Raw genomic sequence first — 21,697 nt, forward strand, 5'->3', positions numbered from 1 at the left:
GGTGTCCCGGCCTGGTGTGTTTGACATCTGTAACGGGTTTGGAAGGTCTAACCTAGTGCTCTAGTCTCCAGACCTGATAGTTTAACACATTTGAGGAACTCAGGCTGTTATAAAGGACAGAAACGAACTATATCCAATGCAAAATGAGCTGCTGTAAGTGTTTAGAAGAGTTTTAAGACTGACATATACCACCATTCAAACATCAAATGTCAGTAAGAGTGCATTAATTGATCAAAAGGGACAGTAAAGACATTAATAATGTTACTAAAGATTTCTGTTTTAAATAAATGCTGTTCTTTTGAACTTTCTATTAATCTGTGAATCCTCAAAAATAAAATGCATCACAGTTTCCACTAAAATATTGTGCAGCACATCTGTTTTCAACATTATTAATAATCATATCAATAATCAAATCGTTTCAAAAATTCTTGAGCAGCAAATCAGCATATTAGAATGATTTCTGAAGGATCATGTGACACTGAAGACTGGAGTAATGATGCTGAAAATTCAGCTGCGCATCACACAAATAAATTACATTTTACATTATATTCACATAGAAAACAGCTGTTTTAAATTGAAATAATATGTCACACTTTTACTGTATTTTTGATCAAATAAATACAGCCTTGGTGAGCAAAAGAGACTTTTTAAAAAGAAAAAACACGAAAAATCTCACCAACCCCCAACTTGAATGGCAGTGTACATTAAATTCTATCAAATGATCAAATTATATTACTACATAACAACAGAAAAACGGCGATTACTGGGGTTCAAGTGCTTTAAGGCATTTAAGCACATATGAAAAAACACATTATTTAACAAGCCTGTAACCACCTAAATCAATTATTTAAAAAGCATTTTTGGCAAATCCAGGTAATTTAGCATAGAAATATCTCCTTAAAACTTTGCATCTTGTTTACAATCACTTGTTGCATGTTGAAGTTTTGAGTTTTCCTTTAGGATTGTAAGTAAATTTGGACAGGCCCCTTTTTCAAATGACTCCGTTATAGCTTCCCGAAGGGTAAATGTCAACATTTTTTGATAATTATTGACCTAGAGAGTCCAGAGAATTGTACTGCAATGTTTTTTTTCCAGATTGCGTGAAAAACCTAGGACTAGTTTTAACATCTTCCCAATCATTTAAACAAATGGTTTTATTGACAGCAGTGGCTTTAGAGGCAAAGTTGTCTGGAATGAAGAGTTCCATCACATGATACAAATACTGCATGTATGTGCAAAACAACTCACAGCGTACGATCATTTATGCCCTTGAAAAATGTGATATCACCCCCCAGTTTCGTTCCGATCATCCGCCGTTAACCTTGTGTAATGGGTGATGAGATTGAGCTCTTACATAGGTGTTTGACGAAGATATCTTATTTCATTCAGGAGTTACAAAAAGCGGCCCCAACCCTTTCCAGCATTTTGGTGTCCCTTTAAAACAGTGAGATCAAAGTTCGACGTTTTTTTTTTTTTTCTTCTTTTTTATCTCTATGGAATCTTTCTACACTGGTTTGGTTCCGATTGGATGAAAAACCTAGGACAAGTTCACCAAAGTAGTTTTTAAAAAAAAAAAAAAAAAAAAAAAAAATCCAAAATACCTATCTGGCATGAGACAAGGATTTCAACGACATAAGAAACTTGAGCCTGTGACTGTGTGTCGTTCTTGAACGATTCTTTCATTTTGAACGAATCTTTAATGTGACTCGGGAAGAACGAGTCGTCTCGGGGAGTGATTCGTTCAGTCGCGCATGTGCAACATCCTATTAGGTTCTGTACTGGAATTAGTTCACCTGTTTCGAGTCTTCTGGTTTTTCGAGTCATTTGTTCATCTTATGTGGCTGTCACGTGATGAACGAACGACTCAAACCCGAAAACTTGTCAGATAAGAGGTGAGGTGAGCTAATCATAGACTAAAGACCCAGGTAAACAATGAATGAATCTTTTCTGTTTCTTGTAGCATTATAGTTTTGTCTTGTTTGTAGTGTGATCAACGTTTGTGTAAGCAGTAGATGTGTTCGGGAAATAACACGTAACATTTGAATTATATTTTGCTAAAATGAACGAAAAGACTTGAAAAATTTTTTGTTCATTTTGCTGAACGAGACTCAAAGGTCCGAGTCGGTAAAATGATCCGAACTTCCCATCACTACTTATAAGGGGTTCTGTACTTTTGATTGCTGTAGAAAAAGACAATATGATGCTTGAACAGTGCTTTTTTGTTGGTTGTACACTTAAAAAAAAACCTGAGTCAACTTAAAAATAAACTGTTCCCCCACTACCTTAAAATTTAAAGTTTATTCAACTCAGATAAGTTTAGTCAACTTAAAATGCCAACTTAGAGATTTGTGTTAACTAAACTTAAAATTTTAAGGCAGCGAACAAATATTTTAAGTTGATTTTATTTTCTTACAGTGTAGTAGTTTATCTGTCGTACTCTTTCACTTTCTTTAAATGTTAAAAAAGAGTAGCATGAACATTCTGATTAACAATCATATAGAAGTTTAGGATGACGTGAAGGTAAAAAGCATTGATTCTAGGAAACTGTTCCTTTAAGCATCAGCAGCTTTGAGTGTTTGGGTTTGTTAGAGCTATAAAAAAAGAAACAGGAACAGAAACAGGCCAGTGTGTGTGTTTACGTGTGTGTGTGACTTCCTGCCGCCCACGACACAGCAGTAAACACTGTTCATATGAGGGCTGTTACAAAGTATCGCCCGGCAACAGAAGAATTCAACACAAACACACACACACTAATCATCAAACACACAAAGACAAAACTGTTTTCTCAGATAAATTCAGCAGATCTGATCACTCAGTAACTGTTCTGAGAAGTAACCACTAAAAAGAGCAACACTACTAACTAGTTTGACAGCAACACTGCAGCTTTTACATTAACTTTAGTTATTTTCTCATTCAAGTTGTGATGTAACACTATAACGTTCCACACGACTACACAGTGAAATCATATCTGACAGAAAAACACAAGAAACGTAAAAAAAATACTTTCTTACTTAGTATTTGTCTCGTTTGAGATGCAAAATGACAAGATAGTAAGTCTTGTTTTCTAATAGTTTGATTTAACAATTTTTGAGTTTATGCTTAAAACAGCCAGTGGAGTCTCTAAAATCAACTTCATTCAAAGGAAAAAAAAAGATTATTTTTCTGACTTCATTGGGTGATATTTGTTCTTCTTTTAGGCAAAAACTCACATCATTTTTAATGCATTTTTCAGAAAACAAGACACGAGTAGTTTTGCTTCTCCAGTAATGTGTCCTGATTTAAGACTGTTTAGATATTTTTACTGGAAAACAAGACAGAAATACTGAGGAAGAACGTGATTTTTACTGTGCACAGAGACTAAATGATATTATGACTGACTGACACTGATAGACAAACTCAGTGTGTGTGTGTGTGTGTGTGCGCAAGTCTGTTTACAATTACTGAGCGCATAATGAATGTTCATCCAATGAGCCGCGCGCTGGCAGCCTCGTCCCTCGCTGAGACAGGAGAGCAATTAACACAGGAAGGAAGCAGAGAAAACGAGCCAAAGGAAAGACAGGCCAGCCAGAGGACGAAGAGAGAGAGAGACAGACAGAGAGAGAGAGAGAGAGACCCGTGAGACAATGCATTTAACAGAGAGACAGACGGATCGATTCATCTCTCAAGGAGAATCTGAGAGCTGCTTCAGGACAAACACTGCTGCTCTTTAAATCATATGTATATACTTTACTACACATATAAGAGAAAAAGAGCCAAAGAGAGACAGAGATTCAGCTGGAGGGTCTGTGTGATTCAGTTTGAGTCACATGCACAGAAGAATCGTTCTTCTTAAAAATGATTCAGTTGAACTGATTTATGCAGCGCCTCTACAGAAATATATAAACATGGAATTCTATATATGGAAGTCTGTTCTGCTCACCAAGGCTGCTTTATTTAAAAAAAAATTCTAAAATATTATTATAATTTAAAACAGTTGTTTTTCATGTGATTATCTGTTCAAATGTAATTTATTTCTGTGATGCGCAGCTGAATTTTTAGCATCATTACTCCAGTCTTCAGTGTCACATGATCCTTCAGAAATCATTCTAATATGCTGATTTGCTGCTCAAAAATTCCAATTATTAGCAATGTTGAAAACAGTTGTGCTGCTCAATGTTTTCGTGGAAATACATAATACAGAAATCTAAAATTCAATTCAAAACATGAATAAAAAGTCTAAATAAAAAATGTAAGTAATAAAGGTTAGTAAAAACGATTTAGCCATTAAAAAATAAACTAATAAAAATACAGCAACATTTCTAAAACTTTAACTAAAATCTTAGTGAAAATATAATAAAATTTTATTCAAAATCTATAAATAGAAATTAAAACTAATAAATAAAAATGACATTTTACAAAACTAATAAAATACAATGTGAAAAAGAATATATACATATATATATATATATATATATATATATATATATATATATATACATACATATATATATTTATATATATCAAATGTTTAAATAATAAAAAAAAAAATAAAACTATACATACTTAAAAAAACAGCAAAATTTTAACTAAAAACATTAACTGAAGTTTAAGTGAAAACAGAAAATATAACAAAAAAAATTCTACTTTAAAATATAAATAAAAACTAGAAATGAAAAAATGAACTAATGAAAATAAAAAAAATCTTTATAGAGATTACATTTATAAAATTACTAAAATTAACAAAATTTAAGAGAAAACAGAAAATATCTATTTTTAAAAGGGTCATCGGATGCCCATTTTCCACAAGTTGATATGATTCTTTAGGGTCTTAATGACTTAATGAGAATTTTTTTTTATTAAAAATTCTCAATGGTTTTGTAAAACAACACCCTTTTTACCTTGTCAAAATCAGCTCTGCAAAAATCATCTCATTCTAAGGGGTTGTTCCTTTAAATGCAAATGAGCTCTGCTCGCCCCGCCCCTCTCTTCTCTCTGTGGAAAGACACGCTTGTTTACATTAGACGCATTTAGCCGCTAAACTTCCTAACTACCACATTATAAGGAAAGATGATCGCAAAGATTCATAAAAACCCTTATACTCACTTCTGCTGTAAGTGAAGCTGGATCACGAATGATTCGCGTGAACATAGACGGATATATGTAGATCGGGAGACGCATTCCCTTCACAAACAAACAATCTCCTGCATCTTCAGCGGCTCAGATGTCGGGAGTAAATGACGACCACTATGTTCATTATTACATCCAGCAACACAACACCTCAATCGCTCAATCAGAGATATTCTTGTGTAACTTACATCCCTGCTCCAGCATCAAAACAAGGAAAGTTACTGGACTGTTACAGCTGATCTGAGGTAAGACGCTCATGTCAATCAACTATTGTGGGTGTGTCCTCTGTCATGTGACGCCACACCGACAGGCATCTGAGAACAGCTCGATTTGAAAAAGGGGATATTATTTTTACAGATTAATTAAAAACCACTGCATGGATTTTTATCATTATAGGGTAGATTTGTACATACACTGACAACACACATTAATGTTCAAACAACATGTAAAAGTGAACTTAGCATCCGATGACCCCTTTCAAAAGTCTAATTCAAAATATAAGCAAAAACTATAAACATTAAGCTATGAAATAAAAAAAACTATTAATAAACCTGAATAAAAATGACAGATATTTAAAAAAAAAAAAACTACTAAAAAGCAACAAACATACAAAATTACTACGAATAAAATTTAAGTGAAACGGATAAAAAGAACAGTATTTATTTGAAATAGAAATATTTTGTACTTTACTGTCACTTTTGATTTTCAAAAGTATTCATTTTGTTGAATCTTACAGCACCAGAGTTTTTAACATATATTGCTAATAACCATAAATGTTTGTTGAACATATTAGAATGATTTCTGAAGGATCATGTGACACTGAAGACTGGAGTAATGATGCTGACAATTCAGCTGCGCATCACAGAAATAAATTACAGCTTAACAGAGATTCACATAGAAAACAGCTGTTTTAAATTGCAAAAAAAAAAAATCTACATTTTTACTGTATTTTTTGATCAAAAAAATGCAGCCCTGACGAGCAGAAGAAACTTCTTTCAGAAATGTTAAAAATCTCAATTTCACACTGTCAATATGATTGAGAATCAACAGCAGGTCGTGAGTGAATCAGATGCGTTCGACTGCACGGATAACAGAGCTGGACTGACTGTGTGAGGATGACGATGCAGTTTACAGCTGTACGTTTGCATTCGGCGTCTATGAAGGGCCGTTTGTTCTCCGCCGAGGAGCGCTTGGCCGCGTCTCTTTCACAGCTCCTCTAATCCACCTGTAAGAGGGTTTAATGTGCCGTTTGGAGGCGAGAGGAGCAGAGGAGGATCCCGACGCTCCCGGGACAGACAATGGGGGTATTATTAGGGCGAACTGCCCCCGGTGGGGCGCGAGGGGCGGATTTATGACGCGCTCCATCTGTTACCGCATGCGTGCGTTGAGGATCGGTGTTGGGTTTCACGGGCGCTCATTCTCTCTTAGTGAAATACAGCGCTTTATCAGCGCTTCGTTTTGTAGGATTTAATATCAATTAGCATCATAATAGCATTATGTGCTTTAAAAGTCAAGTCACATTTATTTCTATAGTGATTCATACACAGAAAGCAGCTTCACTTCCTCATCCGCAAGTCCGAGAAATAGATGCAATAAAATGCAATAAAACGGACATAACAGTGTCAATGTTACAAAGTTCATTGATCAGAAACAACATGCACTTTATCTGAACAATAAACTTTATGGCCTCACGATTAAAAAAAAAAAAAAAAAAAAAAAAAAAGTTTGATGTTTGAAATAAACATTAAGTGAAAGTGAAAAAGTAAATTAAAAATACAGCAACATTTTTAACTGAAAACTTTAACTGAAGTTTAAGTAAAAACAGAAAATATAAAAATAAAACCTAATTCAAAATATATGAATAAGGAATATAAATAAAAGTGAAAATAACACAGAAAACAGAAAATATATATTTTTAAAAATCTAATTCAAAATATGAAAAAAAACTATAAATAAAAAGCTATTAAACAAGAAAACTAATAATAAAACTAAATGAAAACTACAAAAAAAAAAAACCCAGCAAAAACTACTAAAACTTTAAAAATGAAGTGAAACAGAAAATATAAAAATAAAATCTAATTTAAAATATGAATAAGAAATATAAATAAAAATGAAACTAATAAAATTATTAAAAACTATAAGACATTTTATAAAATTAATAAAAATACAGCAAAATCACTAAAACTAGCTACAATTTAGGGGAAACTGAAAATATATATATTTTTTAAAAATCTAATTCAAAATATGAACAAAAACTATAAAAATAAGAAAACTGAATGAAAACAAAAAAAAAAAACAGCAAAAAATACTAAAACATTAAAAATGAAGTGAAAACAGAAAATAACTATAGAAATAAAATCTAATTCAAAATATAAGAAATATAAAAAAATGAAACTAATAAAAATGTATAAAAAGTATAAGACATTTAAAAAAATAATAAAAATACAGTAAAATTACTAAAACTAGCTACAATTTAGCAGAAAACAAAATATATTTATACAAAATATTTATACAAAATATATTTTGTATAAATTCAAAACATGAACAAAAAATATAAATAAAAAAATTGTTAAATAAGAAAAACTAATAAAAACTGAATGAAAACTATAAAAAGACTAACACTTCAACCAAAATTAACTGTAAACAGAAAATATAAAAAAATATAATTCAAAATATGAATAAGAACTACAATTAAAAAAAGAAACTAATAAAAATTAATAAAAACTATAAGACATTCTAAAAAATTAATAAAAAATACAGCAAAATTACTAAAACTAGCTACAATTTAGCAGAAAACAAAATATATTTAAAAAAATATATATAATTCAAAATATGGAAAACTAATAATAAAAGTGAATGAAAACAAAAAAAAAAAAAAACCCCAGCAAAAACTACTAAAACTAACAAAAAATTAAGTGTAAACAGAAAATGAAAATAAAATCTAATTCAAAATATAAATAAGAACTATAAATAAAAAATGAAACTAATAAAAATTAATAAAAACTATAAGACATTTTTAAAAATCAATAAAAATACAGCAAAATTACTAAAACTAGCTACAATTTAGAAAACAGAAATTTTTTAAAAAAAAAATTATTTAAAAAAAAATCTAATTCAAAATATGAACAAAAACTATAAATAAAAAAACTATTAAATAAGAAAAATTAATAATTAAATAATGAAAACCATAAAGAAAACAGCAAAAACTACTAAAACCAACTAAAAAAAAAAGTGCAAACAGAAAATACATATAAAAAATATAATTCAAAATATGAATAAGAACTATAAATAACAAGCTATTAAATAAGAAAAAATAATAATAAAACTATTAAAAAAAAAAAAAAAAAAAAAAAAACAGCAAACACTACAAAAACCTAAACTAAAAACTATTTAAAAAAAAAAAAATAAAAAAAAACTTCAGATGTGATCCTGCACAAGCTTGAACACTTTTATTCAATATATCAAGCAGTTTTTAACTTTAATGTGTGTGATTTCTTTATCCGCTGCAGAAAGGTTTAGTGTCAAACGGAGCGCAGGCACGTGAAACAGACGGGGGACGGGAGGAAAGACGAGCAGAAAGAGCAGGACGGCCTTTAATCTTGGAGGAGGGAGATTTCCTGGCTGAAGTTGCGGTGGTCTGATCAGCCGAAAGGCAAGACTGCACATGCTGGAAATCCCTGCCAGATCTGCCTCACAAAGAGCCTTCATTTCCTGCCTCGCTCTATCTGTCGTCTCTCTAAAGCGCTAAGCCGAGCGGCGGAAGCGCCGTGTGTGTGCGTCGCCTGATCTTTTGTGTCATCTAAATCCAGTTCCGTTAAGCTGAACGCAAAGGGAATGTTTTCAACCGTCCAAAATTACACAACAACTCCTGATTACACAACGCCAGCGCCACTGTACAAACTCACCGTCCCGCTCAGCTTCGGCCTCCAGTACAACATCAAAACATGCACAAATCAAGATTTACTGGAGATGAAAAATGACAATGCAATTCATCAAAATTACACGAGTTTACGCTCAAAACGAGACGGACCCGCCAGTGGGGGCGGAAAAGTATATCTGTAAGTTTATTTTTCTACCAACCACACTGACAGATATTTGACCTCATAAACTCACTTTTTTTTTTTTTTTTTTTTTTTTTTGTTGTTTCGTTCTGCATCTCGAGTAAATGTATGTTAATTTAACAAGACAAAAATACTGTGAAAATTGACTAAAAAGTATGCAAAAATAAATGTTGCTGAAATGAATTGGCTGGGTGAATTGAACAAAGAAATCAAACAAACAGAGATATTTCACCCCCAAATTAAAAGAAAGAGAGAAATACACATTTTTACATTTTGCCTGTTTCAAGATCAGAAGCATTTGTTTCAGATTATTAAAAACATTTACTTTTTTAATAACTCATTCTCATTACAGTGCTAAAAATCATCCTAGACACTATGGACACAAAAGACTTCTTTATTCATTTATTTTTATTTTTATTTGTTATTTTACTGTACAAAAGGCATTTTAGCAATGTTAAATAATGTTTTTAAATTTTGTTTTATGTTTACAAAGGATTTTTTTATTAATTTTTTTTAACTTTATATTTATTTTTTACTTTATATTTTTTATTTCATTTATTATCATGTATTTTTTATTTTATTCTACAAAAGGCTTTTTATTCATTTTTATTTTGTTTTTCTTATTTTGTTACTTTTATTAATCTTCATTTTTTATTTTTATTTATTTATTTTTTGTGTGTGTACAAAAAGCTTTTTAGTTTTAGTTTTATTTTACGAATGACTTATACATTTTTTGGATCATATTTGTATAATTATAATTAATTATAAAAAAAAATATTTTGTTATTTTTATTCATCTTTATTATTTTTATTTTTTTAAAAATATTTGTATTTATTTATATATTTTTTTAATATTTGGGGGTTTTTTTTACCAACAACTTTTTTTGTACTTTAAAATATTTATTTTATTTCTTATAATGTATTTTTTATTTTATTTTTTACAATTTTGCATTATTTGATTTTATTTTACAGTAGTCTTTTCCACTTATTTTTATTATTTGTCTTTTTCTTTTTTTTTATTTAAAAAAGTACAAATATTTATATAAAGAATTTTTTTTTTTTTTTATTTCACAATTAATTATTCATTCAATTTGATCACCATTACACTACTGATCATGACATTTTTTACATTATGATAATGAAAATGATCCTTTTTTTCCATCCCAAAAATAGCCTTGATTTCATTTACACAAAGCATAATTTCTTCAAGAACCCTACGCGTGTTCACGACAGGTTTGCTGAGGTGTTTTGTATTTCTGAACATGATTTACTGACTGATATCCTCCAATCGTGTTTGAGAGGAGGTTGAGTCGTGTTTTTCGGTGGCTCGGTCTGGCGCGTTTGCTGCAATCGGACACCGTTAGGCTGCTTGAAGTTTGATAGCTGTCAGGATCTTTGTGCCGGATATACGGGATTGTTCCTCTGTTCTCCGCAGCGCTCCGTTCCTCCCATCCTCCTCCATGGATCCAGTTACCTGTTCACCGCACTGAGCCGCGTCCCCCGGGGCCCGACACACACACACACACACACACACACAGACCTGTTTAAAGGCCTTGATAAGCCTTCAAATAACTGGAATACTTCCTTCCTGCCGCGACCCACTGTGTTTTTCCTCTTTACTCAAAGAAAAACACTGTAAAACATCTGAAACATGCGGCCCTGGCCAGAACAAACACACAAATATCCACATTCCTGTTGCGAGCTTTAAGTGCTTCCTGTTTTGGCAGCTTTTCCCGAGGATCTGGATCCCGTCGGGAGGATTCTGGTCCGATCCGGGCCGAAGCGCTGTAGGTCTCACATTCTGAGCTGCTTGTTTTTCTGAACGCTTTCCTCAAACCGCAACGCTTCCACACGAGTCGAGCGACGGATCAGCCAGCGGACAGACGCGAATTTTACCAACTCCATTTTGTTCATCGCTAATAAATTTCACAGTTAATTGCAAAGAAATGCCAAGTCACCTTTTAACCTATTTAAAGTAGAAAGTAATGTTTTAATGTTAATAATACAGCTGCATGATCTTAAAAAAAAACAAAACAAAAAAAAAAACAGGTGAACGCTTTTATATTATTTTTTTATTTTATTTTACAGTAGTATTTTTGATTAATTTGTACTATTTAAATTTTTTTATATATTTTTATGATTTTTATTTTACAAAGTATTTTTTTTATTTTTAATTAAAAATACTTTATTTTTCATTAAAATTTGAAGATAATTGCAAATGTTTTGATGTTAGTAATACAGCTAGACGTTTAAAAGAAAATGAGGTGAACATTTTTCTGTTTTACAATGGTATTTTTGATTAATCTGTACTGTTTTAATTTATTTAAAACACTTTTTCTTTTTATTTTATTTTACAAAGTCATTCTGAACTTATTTTTACTTGTTTCATTAAAAATACTTTATTTTTACTTTATTTTACATTCAAATTTGAAGATAATTGCGAATGTATTAATGTTAGTAATACAGCTGAACATTCAAAAGAAGAAGAGATAAAAATTGTTATAGTTTTTTTTATTTTATTTTACAATAGTATTTTTTTAGGAAATTTAAATTTAATTAAAAATACTTCTAAATACTACAAATATTTTTACTTTATTTTACAATCAAATTTGAAGATAATTGCAAATGTTTTAATGTTAGTAATACAGCCAGATGTTCAACAGAAAGAGAAATGTGAAAATATTTTTATTTTATTTCACAGTGGTATTTTTCTAATAATCTATATATTTTAAATTTTAAAAAATATATATACATACACATAATTTTATTTTACATACTTTTTATTATATTTATTTTTCATTATATTTTATTTTACAATTGAATTTGAAGTGAAAAATCAAAAATGATCAAATTATCAAAATTAAGAGAGTTAAAACAAGAATGAAAATCTATCAAGGGAAAACAAGATTGTTTTTCTGTTTTTCTTGTTCAAAGCAAAAGCTGACTTAAATGTTGATGCTTTTCTCAGAAAACAACTTAAAAATCTCCATTAAATTTATTTTGATTTTAGAATCTCTAAATATTTGCACTGGAAAACGAGACAAAACTACAGAAGAAGAGCATCAGTTTTTGCAGTGGATGCACTTGTAATAGATGCATCTGAAACGCTGAAATCAGTAAACCAGACTGATCCGGTCTGGCGCCCCCTTCTGTTTAGAAGCGGATCACAGGATCAGAGCAAGACCTGATGAGAAACTCAGACACGACAAACGCCACAAAACAACTAAACAACACACCGCTTCAGACAAACATGACGACATGACGACCTAAAAAGACAAACAACTGCCAAATAAAACACTACAGCCGCACTGAAGCTTTAGTAAATGTGTGAAACGAGTCAAATGAGTTTAAATGGTCTTAAACTATAATGAGGATTTTCATTGGGAAACAATTTGCCCTTTGATGGAGCAGAAGTTTCTTTATAGAAGATGTGGAGACACATGAAGAGTGTGTGTGATTGTGAGACGCTGGATCGCAGACACTCATCACACTCGAGCGCTGACAGACATTCAGAGCAGGAGAAAAACCAGATCACCTTTCCATCTCTCTCTCTTCCTCTGTGTCTGTCTATCTCTCTCGCTCATTTTTCCCTCTTTTCCAAACAAACACACAGCTGTGAGGAAACACTGTCTGAATTTCATTCTGAATTTCTTCATTGTTGAATCATTTACAGCACTCAATATCAAAACACCGGCAAATTCTGATTACTATCTGATGCATGTAAATGTAGTCCTGACTGATATATCAATCACTGCTGCATACTACAAGAACTCATTCTCATCACATACAGAAATATAATATATACACCTTCACAAACCTGCATTGTTTAAGGATTAAGCTCAAAAACACACTTACTAGTCTATATAAATGAGCACAAGTCATCATTTTTATATTAAGTTAATTACAATGAAGACAGACTGACACAAACTCTAAAACAAAAAAAAAAATACGTAATATAAAAAATACAAAAAAATACAAAAATAAATAAATTATATATAATAAATATTAATTACTAATACTACTAATTACTTAATCATCTAAAGATTTATTAATCATTATAAATCATTTTTAAAATCACTTATTTTTATTAATCATTTTTAATAATTGTATTTATTTGATAATAATTACTTATTAAATCATTTTAAAATTATTATAGAAATAAAAGTTGGTGATGATCAAACTAGTGGGGTCAATCGATAAAAAAAATTAACTAATTAATCACATATTTTTCTGGAATTAATCACTGACATTAAAGTTTTTAATTATACTTTTATATTGCAATAAATTCACATTCAATTAATGTAGAAAGAACATTTTTAATGTTTAATGCCTTTTTTTATGACTGAAAGCAAATATCACTGATTCCAACCAATGTCTCTATGTTTTTTTTTTCTTATATTTAAGCATTGACTACAGCCATTCAACATTACAGTATAATTGAGAACTATCACTTTACCATTTATTAGACTTTAAAAAAATAACTTCTAATTTAAATGAACTTAAAATAATCTTCACATAAACCCATTATAATAAATGTCATATATCTACCTGTGCCCTTCAGCAACAAAATAGCCTAATTTAGTTTTCGGTTTAATGTGCTCATAAAATGTTTAATGTTCCACGTCTAAATAAACGCAATTCTTTAGCAGTTGTGAGTGGGATGGCCAAACCTAGCCCCGCCCCTGCGTTAATTGCATTACGTGTTGAAATGAAAAAATGAATCGCCCGTGTTAATGCGCTATTTTTGACACTACAACTGTAAACACAAACCCCCACAAAAAAACAACAACTATGTTTGCTCCCCCCTCTTTGCTAAGGCTCCTCAAATGACCCTAAAAGGAAGTTTCCCCAAACTTAAGGGACAGTTTTAACGCCAAACTATAAACTGCAGCAAAATAAACACACAATCACAGCAGCTGAGGAGAGTTCAGGTGTGTCTCCATTTGGCTGTGTGATATTCAAATGAGGCCGTGTGTGTGTGTGTGTGTGTGTGTGTGTTTTCCTCCAGCAGAGCTGTGGGACGGCTGGATCCTGCAGGGGGTCTGAGACTGATGAAGGAGCTGTCAATCAGGATGAGTGACAACTGCTGGGAGCCTCTGTCTGCAGGAAGTGGAAGCTCTCAAACCCAGCAGGAGGAAACGTGTGTGTGTGTCCAACTGTTTCATTCCCTTCCTGAGTGAAATTCAGCATTGTCATCCTGTGTGTGTGTGTGTGTGCATGTGTGAATCAGCCCTACCTTGTCAATCATATCAGGTCGGTTGGTGGCGGCGAGAACCGTGACGTCTTTTAGCTGTTCGATTCCGTCCATCTCCGTCAGCAGCTGAGCCAACACTCGATCAGCGACACCGCCCGCGTGACCAGAGCTGAACAACACACAGTCAACACAACACACTCAGTCAGCACCTTACAAACTCACGACTGCCACAAATACTCTCCCTAGCAACCACCCAGAACACTGTTGCCAGGGTGTTGCTATGTGGTTGCTTAAGTGCTAGGATGTACTCTGTAGCTGCTAGATCACTGCTATGGCGTTGTGGATGGTTGCAATGATATTAATGTGTTCTGGGTGGTTGCTAGGGTGTTGCAACGTGTTTGCTAGCCAGTTCTGTTGTTCCTAAGAACACTGGTTTCCCTGAAGTGGTTTCTGGGCATTGTTGTTGCTAGGGTGCTTTGGATGGTTGCTAAGGCATTGCTATGTGGTTGCTTAAGTGTTGCTGAGCAGTTGCTATGGTGTTCTCTCTAGTTGCTAGGACATTGCTAGGGTATTCTAGATGGTTGCAATAATGTTAATAGACAGTTTCTAATGTATTTTTGGTGGTTGCTAGGGTGTTGCTAGGCAGATGTTTAGGGTGTACTTAGTTGTTGCTAAGGTGTTGCTAGGGTGTTCTAGATGGTTGTTAGGGTGTTTCCAGGGTGTTGCAATGCAGTTTCTAGACTGTTGCTGCCATGGTTGGATGGTTGCAGTGGTATTAATAAGCAGTTGTTAGTCTCCTCTAGGTGGTTGCTATGCCGTTGCTAGGTCATTGCTATTTGGCACTTCTGGGTGGTTGCTAGAGTGTTGCTAGGCTGATGTTTAGGCTGTACTCAGTGGTTGCTAAGGTGCTGCAATGTATTTGGTTGTTGGTTATGTTGTTCCAACACTGGTGTCCCTTTTGTGGTTTCTGGGCATTGCTATGTTGTTGCTAGGGTGTTCTTGATGGTTGCTAGGGTGTTTCTAGGGAGCTGTTATGTTGCTGCCATGGTTGGATGGTTGCAGTGGTATTAATAAACAGTTGTTGTCGGCGCCGATAGTCTTGTGGTTAGTCAGTGCTATGCGGCACTTCTGAGTGGTTGCTAGGCAGATGGTTGCAAAGTTGTTGCAATGTGTTTGGTAGCCAGCTCTGTTGCTCCTACGCTGGTGTCCCTGAAGTAGTTCCTGTGCATTGCTTTGTTGTTGCTAGGGTGTTCTAGATGGTTGTTAGGTTGTTTCTAAGGTGTTGCTATGTGGTTGCTAGAGTGTGCACAGGAGTTCTAGGGAATTGCCATGTCGCTGCAATGGTTGGGTGGTTGCACCACATAGGCAGTTCTTAGTCTCTTCTGGGTGGTTGCTAGGCTGTTGCTAGGTCACTGCAACGTGGCAGTTTTGGGTGGTTGCTAGGGCATTTTTATATGGTTACTAGCCAGTTCTGCTGCCCCTAGCAACTCCGGTGTCCCTGGTGTGGTTGCTATGCAGTTGATGTAGTGCTCAGCAGTTTCTAGGGAGTTGCTATGTTGTTATTAGAGTGTTCTGGATGGTTGCTAAGGTTTCTAGGCAGGTGCTAATTAGGTCTTGGGGGGTTGCTAGGCAGTTCTGGGAGGTTGTTTGGATTCTGCAGTAGTTGTAGTTTCAGATGAACTGATTCTGTGTGTGTGTGATTGATTAAAGGTAAAAACACTCATCAGTAAATCAATGTGTCATTCTGAACTCAATCCAGTAAATGAATCTCTGACTCAGCAGAACAAACCAGCTTTAGATTCACACTGTGTGTGTGTGTTTCTGTCAGAAGCTTGAAACACTAGGCACTTTATTAATTAAACAAGCAAAGAGCCAAACAAATAAAAACACATTTTATGACTCAGTGTTTCAGATTTACACACACACACACACACACACGTCGAGCACTGGAGCTCAAACACTGAAACATCAGCACATTCAGTAGCATCAGGTGGAGTCAAAACCGAAAAGACAAAAGACCAAAACAGGTCAGAATCCTGTCAGTCAGTACAGACAATGACTCTTATTTACTAACTCTGCACACACATTCATTTATGTAAAATATTTACCAAAGTTAATAAATTAATAATTCATAAAACAACTGTCTAGCAACCACATAGCAACACCCTAGCAAATGTGATCATGATTCATCAATAGTTATTGTACTAAAATGTGTTCTAGGCTTCATTTATTTCCTCATCCATGTAAATATTAGTGAATGAATCTTTTTTGGCTGCAGTTTACTACACTGATTTCTGGTTTACTACATTATTTCCTACTGTATTTTAGTACGTAATTCCCAGCTCTGAACAGGAAGTACAGCAAAATCTCCATCTGTTTTCAGGGAAACAAAGACACACTTGTGTCTCTAAAGTGCAGATGTTCCTCTGTGTGTGTGTGCGTGTGTGTGTGTGTGTGTTTAGAGCATTAATGGTCTCCTATACAACAGAACGACACCTCAGTACTAATGAACTCATTCTGATCATGTTCATAAGATCGGATATTAACGTGGTTGATGTCGTATTGTAGTTTGTGTTTGTATTGTTAAACTGACTTTTGTTCATGTGTCATTTGGTTGGCAGTACTGACGGTGTGAACGGTGCTTCAGTAATAAAGTCACGGTCGTTACCTTCCACGTGCCGCTGCTAAAGCGTCGATCTCGTCAAAGAAAACGATAGACGGAGCAACTGTTCTGGCCTTTCGGAAAACCTACACAAACACACATACATGTTATTAACAAACAGAGAAAATGAGTGCACTGTGTCTTTAAATGACTTTAATGCATGTGAATTGAGTCCATTTCTCAAACAAATCATCACGACTTCACGAGTTATGATACTTTAATGGTGCTTAAAGTAATATTTCAGGATCAGCGCGAGTTAAAATCAATCAACAGCATCATATGGAGTACCACAAAAATTAATGTCCACTTTAAAAAAAACAAAAAAAAAAAACAAGTTCAATCAAACATCAAAATACTCACTGTATCACTAGTGCAAGTAGCACTGTAAGCAAAGGACATAAACAGTATTGTTCGTTAACATGATTTTAGTGTGAAAAAATCATTTACTAATGATTTCTGTGTAAAGTAATGAGCAATTTTACTTCACCATGACAATGCAACACTGTAGACTCTAAAAATGATCATTTAAACCACTTCACATCTTAAAAATACATTTTAACTGAGGAATTAATTTGTGCTTATATAAAATTACACGTTTTTATAATTTTACACAAGAACTTAAGCACATATTTCTAATTTAAAATCCTGCAAAAATGATTTAAACTAAAGATTTCTGTGTAAAGTTAAATGCATTTCACTTCACCATGAGAGTGTAACAACATAAACACTAAAAGAGCTGTAAAAGAGCTGAAACAGAACATTTAGAAGATTTAATTCAAGTGCTTATATAAAATTTTAAGCTTTACATTTTTTATTTTAAATCTGCAAAAACGTAAAAGTAACTTGCAATTTTGCATTTTGTTTTTTAACTAATTTATTTTTCAGAAAAATCTTGGTTGAAATAATTTTCTGTGTAAATCAACATTATGTCACAAATGCTGTTGACTGAGTTTAACTTGTACTGGAGCTGGAAAACGTCCCCATTATTAGGAATTTAAAAAAAAGTTAAATTGTGAGTTTATGTCGCAATTCTAAGTTTATATCGCACAATTCTCTGAGTTTATATTGCAATTCTGAGTTTAAATTGCACAATTCACAGTTCTAAGTTAATTTAAGAATAATTTAAAGTGCTTATTTAAAATTTTAAGCTTCACATTTTTTATTTTAAATCTGCAAACGCTTAAAAGTAACTTGCAATTTCGCACTATGTTTTTTAACTAATTTATTTTTGAGAAAAATTATTTTCTGTGTAAATCAACATTATGTCACAAATGCTGTTGACTGAGTTTAACTTGTACTGGAGCTGGAAAACGTCCCCATTGTAAAGGAAAAGAGCAACAAGTATAATTCATTTAATCTCTTTTTGCATTTCATGGAAGAAAAAGTCACAGAGATTTAAATCAACATGATGATCAGTAATTGTGATTTTGTGACGGCCGTCTCTCACCTCTCGAAGCGCTCGCTCTGATTCACCCACGTATTTACTCAGTAACTCTGGACCCTGCAGAGACACAATCAGCATCATCAATACACCACCAATCAATCAGCAGTGCATTACAGACCTGTAAAGATGGAACTGAGCGTCTAAAGTGCGTGTAAAGCACGGGACAGGACGCATTGGTGTCTGTGTTTGCATACTTGAGTTGAGTAAGTATGTTTCTGGCCTAAACAGGAGCAGATAAGAAGCGAGCGAGACAGATCTGTGCGTGTGAGAATAAACGGCTCGTTAAACATCGGCAGCTCTGAGTGATTAATGAGACGATAACCTGGACTGGAACCTGAGACCACGAACCGGCACAAAGACCGAAGAGCGGAGCCTGATAAATTCTCTCTCTGAAGTCAGGCTCACTTCCTCTCGTCCTACAATGCATTTCAACACCTCCTGACACACACTTACACACTCACACGGGCTCTGGGTTTTCTCTCTCTGAGGGTGTGTTTTCCGTAACTTGCTTTCCAGAGATTGATATCGGCTCTGCTACAGAAATGCGAGCGTCTCGCAGACTAAACATCCTCCTGCGAGGGAATTCACTCCCAAACACGCCTGATCTGATCAAGATGATACACGATCGGCCTTCAGTTCACACATGCACATCTTTACTTACAGCTGATGTGTAGATTATGGCGTAGACTTCTACCATTTCGATATCAAGTTAATTATAATGACCACAGATGAAGACAAACTGTAGCATTTATGTACAAAATGGCATTTATTTTATTTACTAATCATCTTTTAGTGGAAGAAGTCCTACGGAAGACCGTTTTCAAAACGGAATAAATATTTTTTATTTTTTTTAAAAAGGTAATTGCGACTTTTTAATTTCACATTTCGGACTGCAAAACAATTAATCGCTTAAAAAAAAAAATCATGTTTGTTTACATACTATATGTGTGTGTACTGTGTATATTTATTATGTATATATAAATACACACACATACATGTATATACTAAGGAAAAATATGTTAGATTTATATGTAAAATATTTATATTTATATATAATATAAAGTGTTTACATACAAATACAGACAATACAAACAAATATTTTTTTAAATATATATACATACGTGTATTTATATATACACATAATAAATACACACAGTACACGCACATAAAGCATGCAATAAACTGTTTAAACTTTTATTTTTAATCAATTTATCACAAATAATCATTCTGCAATCCTAATTCTGAGTTTATATCCTGCTATTCTACAGTTTACACAGCACAGTTCTGCATTTATCTCTCTTAATTCTGAGTTTATATCATGCAACTCCAAGTTTATCTCTCACAATCCTGTGTTTACATCTCTTAATTCTCTTAAGAGTTTATATCACAGTTTGCAATTCTGAGTTTATCACAATTCTGCAATTATATCTCTTAATTCTGAGTTTATATCATGCAACTCTGAGTTTATATTGCACAGTTTGCAATTCTGAGTTTATTTCTCCTAATTCTGAGTTTGCATCTTGCAATTCTGAGTTTATATTACATAAATCTAGTTTATATCTAGTTTATATCCAATCCTGAGTTCTTTCTAGAACTGTGAGAAAAAAAAGTCTGAATATTGTTAAAATTGACAGAAATTGAAAGCTGAGACTTTAATTCTTATCAAAATTAGAAAGTACAAAGCTTATTGTGATTATTGGATGGCAGGTGCTACAAATAATGTCTAGTGAAGTTTTGTTCATGTTTTGTTCAAAATAAAAGACTGATCTTGCGAGTTAAGAATTCATATTTCAACAAAATGAAGATCGGTTTAAAACAAGGGAAAAACAATTTCAACCCAACCCTAATTATCAGTATGAATTATAAGATATATTTTCAACATTCTTGTTTTTTTCAGCCTGTTTTTGCTTTATAATTAAACCCTGTAAGTTAGACGCATCACACAATCGCTGTTTACCTTGATGGACAGGAAGTTGAGCTGGCTCTCGTTGGCTAGCGCTTTAGCGATCATTGTTTTGGAGCATCCCGGCGGTCCGTACAGCAGGACGCCTTTAGGTGGCGTTATACCCAGCCTGCTGAAGGCCTCGGGGTGCCGCAGGGGCCATTCGACCGCCTGCTTCAGCGCCAGCTTCACCTCCTCCATCCCACCGATGTCACTCCACCGAACCTACACACAAGCACACACACACACACACACACACAGATGTTTGTAATAGATGTTTGATTAATTTGCATTACAAGATCCAAATCTTAAGCTGTGATTGGCCCATCAATTTGTCAATCAGACAATCTGAATGTGGACAGGTCAGTTTGATAAACAGCATGTGAAAGTCTTCAGACGAGCACTGTACCTTTGGCACGTCGATGGCCACCTCTCTCATCGCGCTGGGTTTGACCTCTGTCATGGCCAGCCTCAGGTCAGAGGTCGTGACCTTTACATTGTTCATCACCTGGACGTCAGAAAGAACAGGTGTGGATCCTAAAACCCTCCTCAGTGCATGAAGACCTGCAGAAACATGAAAAGACCATCACAGATCAATCTGAGCACATTAAGAGACATTTTTATTTTACCAGTCAAAACGTTTGGAATTCTTAAGATCTTTTCTGTTTTTGACTGAAGTCTCTTCTGCTCACAAAGGCTGTTTATTTGATTAAAAATAAAGTAAAAAAAGTAAAAATTGTGAACTATTATTACAACTTAAAATATCTGTTTTCTATGTGAATATGTGTTAAAATGTAATTTATTTCTGTGATGCGAAGCTGAATTTTCAGCATCATTACTCCAGTCTTCAGTGTCACATGATCCTTCACAAATCATTCTAATATGAATGATTATCAATGTTAAAAACAGTTTAACATTGTTAAAAATGTTAAAAAACAATGTTAAAAACAGTTGTGCTGCACAATATTTTTGTGAAAACTGTGCTATATATTCTATTTTCCAGGATTCACAGACGAACGGAAAGTTCAAAAGAACAGCATTTATTTCAGATATGGAAATACGGATATTTTATTTGTAAACATAAAGCTTTTTTCACTTATTTCAGTTAATGTCATTAAAACTAGTAAGATAAGCCAGCAGTAGTACTGACAGTGTCGTGTAAACATGGCAGAAAAAGCGAAAAGCTGATGAACAGACAAACCGAATCAATTGAGTAATTTACGATCGAATCGCTCCGAATGATTCAAACTTGTGACTTCGATCATTCAGTTCATGTGATTCACTAGCAA

At 33.5% G+C, this 21,697-nt stretch overlaps 1 protein-coding gene across 1 annotated transcript in view; it reads right to left on the bottom strand.

Annotated features, from left to right (window-relative positions):
* Positions 1 to 21,697, bottom strand: part of spata5 (spermatogenesis associated 5) — a 63,438-nt gene that overhangs the window by 26,485 nt on the left and 15,256 nt on the right. Inside the window, 5 exon segments of the mRNA XM_051127793.1 lie at positions 14,403 to 14,529; positions 17,029 to 17,108; positions 18,470 to 18,523; positions 20,424 to 20,633; positions 20,818 to 20,972. Of these exon segments, the coding sequence (XP_050983750.1) occupies positions 14,403 to 14,529; positions 17,029 to 17,108; positions 18,470 to 18,523; positions 20,424 to 20,633; positions 20,818 to 20,972 (626 nt within the window).

This window comes from Labeo rohita, chromosome 14 (assembly GCF_022985175.1).
Source record: "Labeo rohita strain BAU-BD-2019 chromosome 14, IGBB_LRoh.1.0, whole genome shotgun sequence".
NCBI lineage: Eukaryota > Metazoa > Chordata > Actinopteri > Cypriniformes > Cyprinidae > Labeo > Labeo rohita.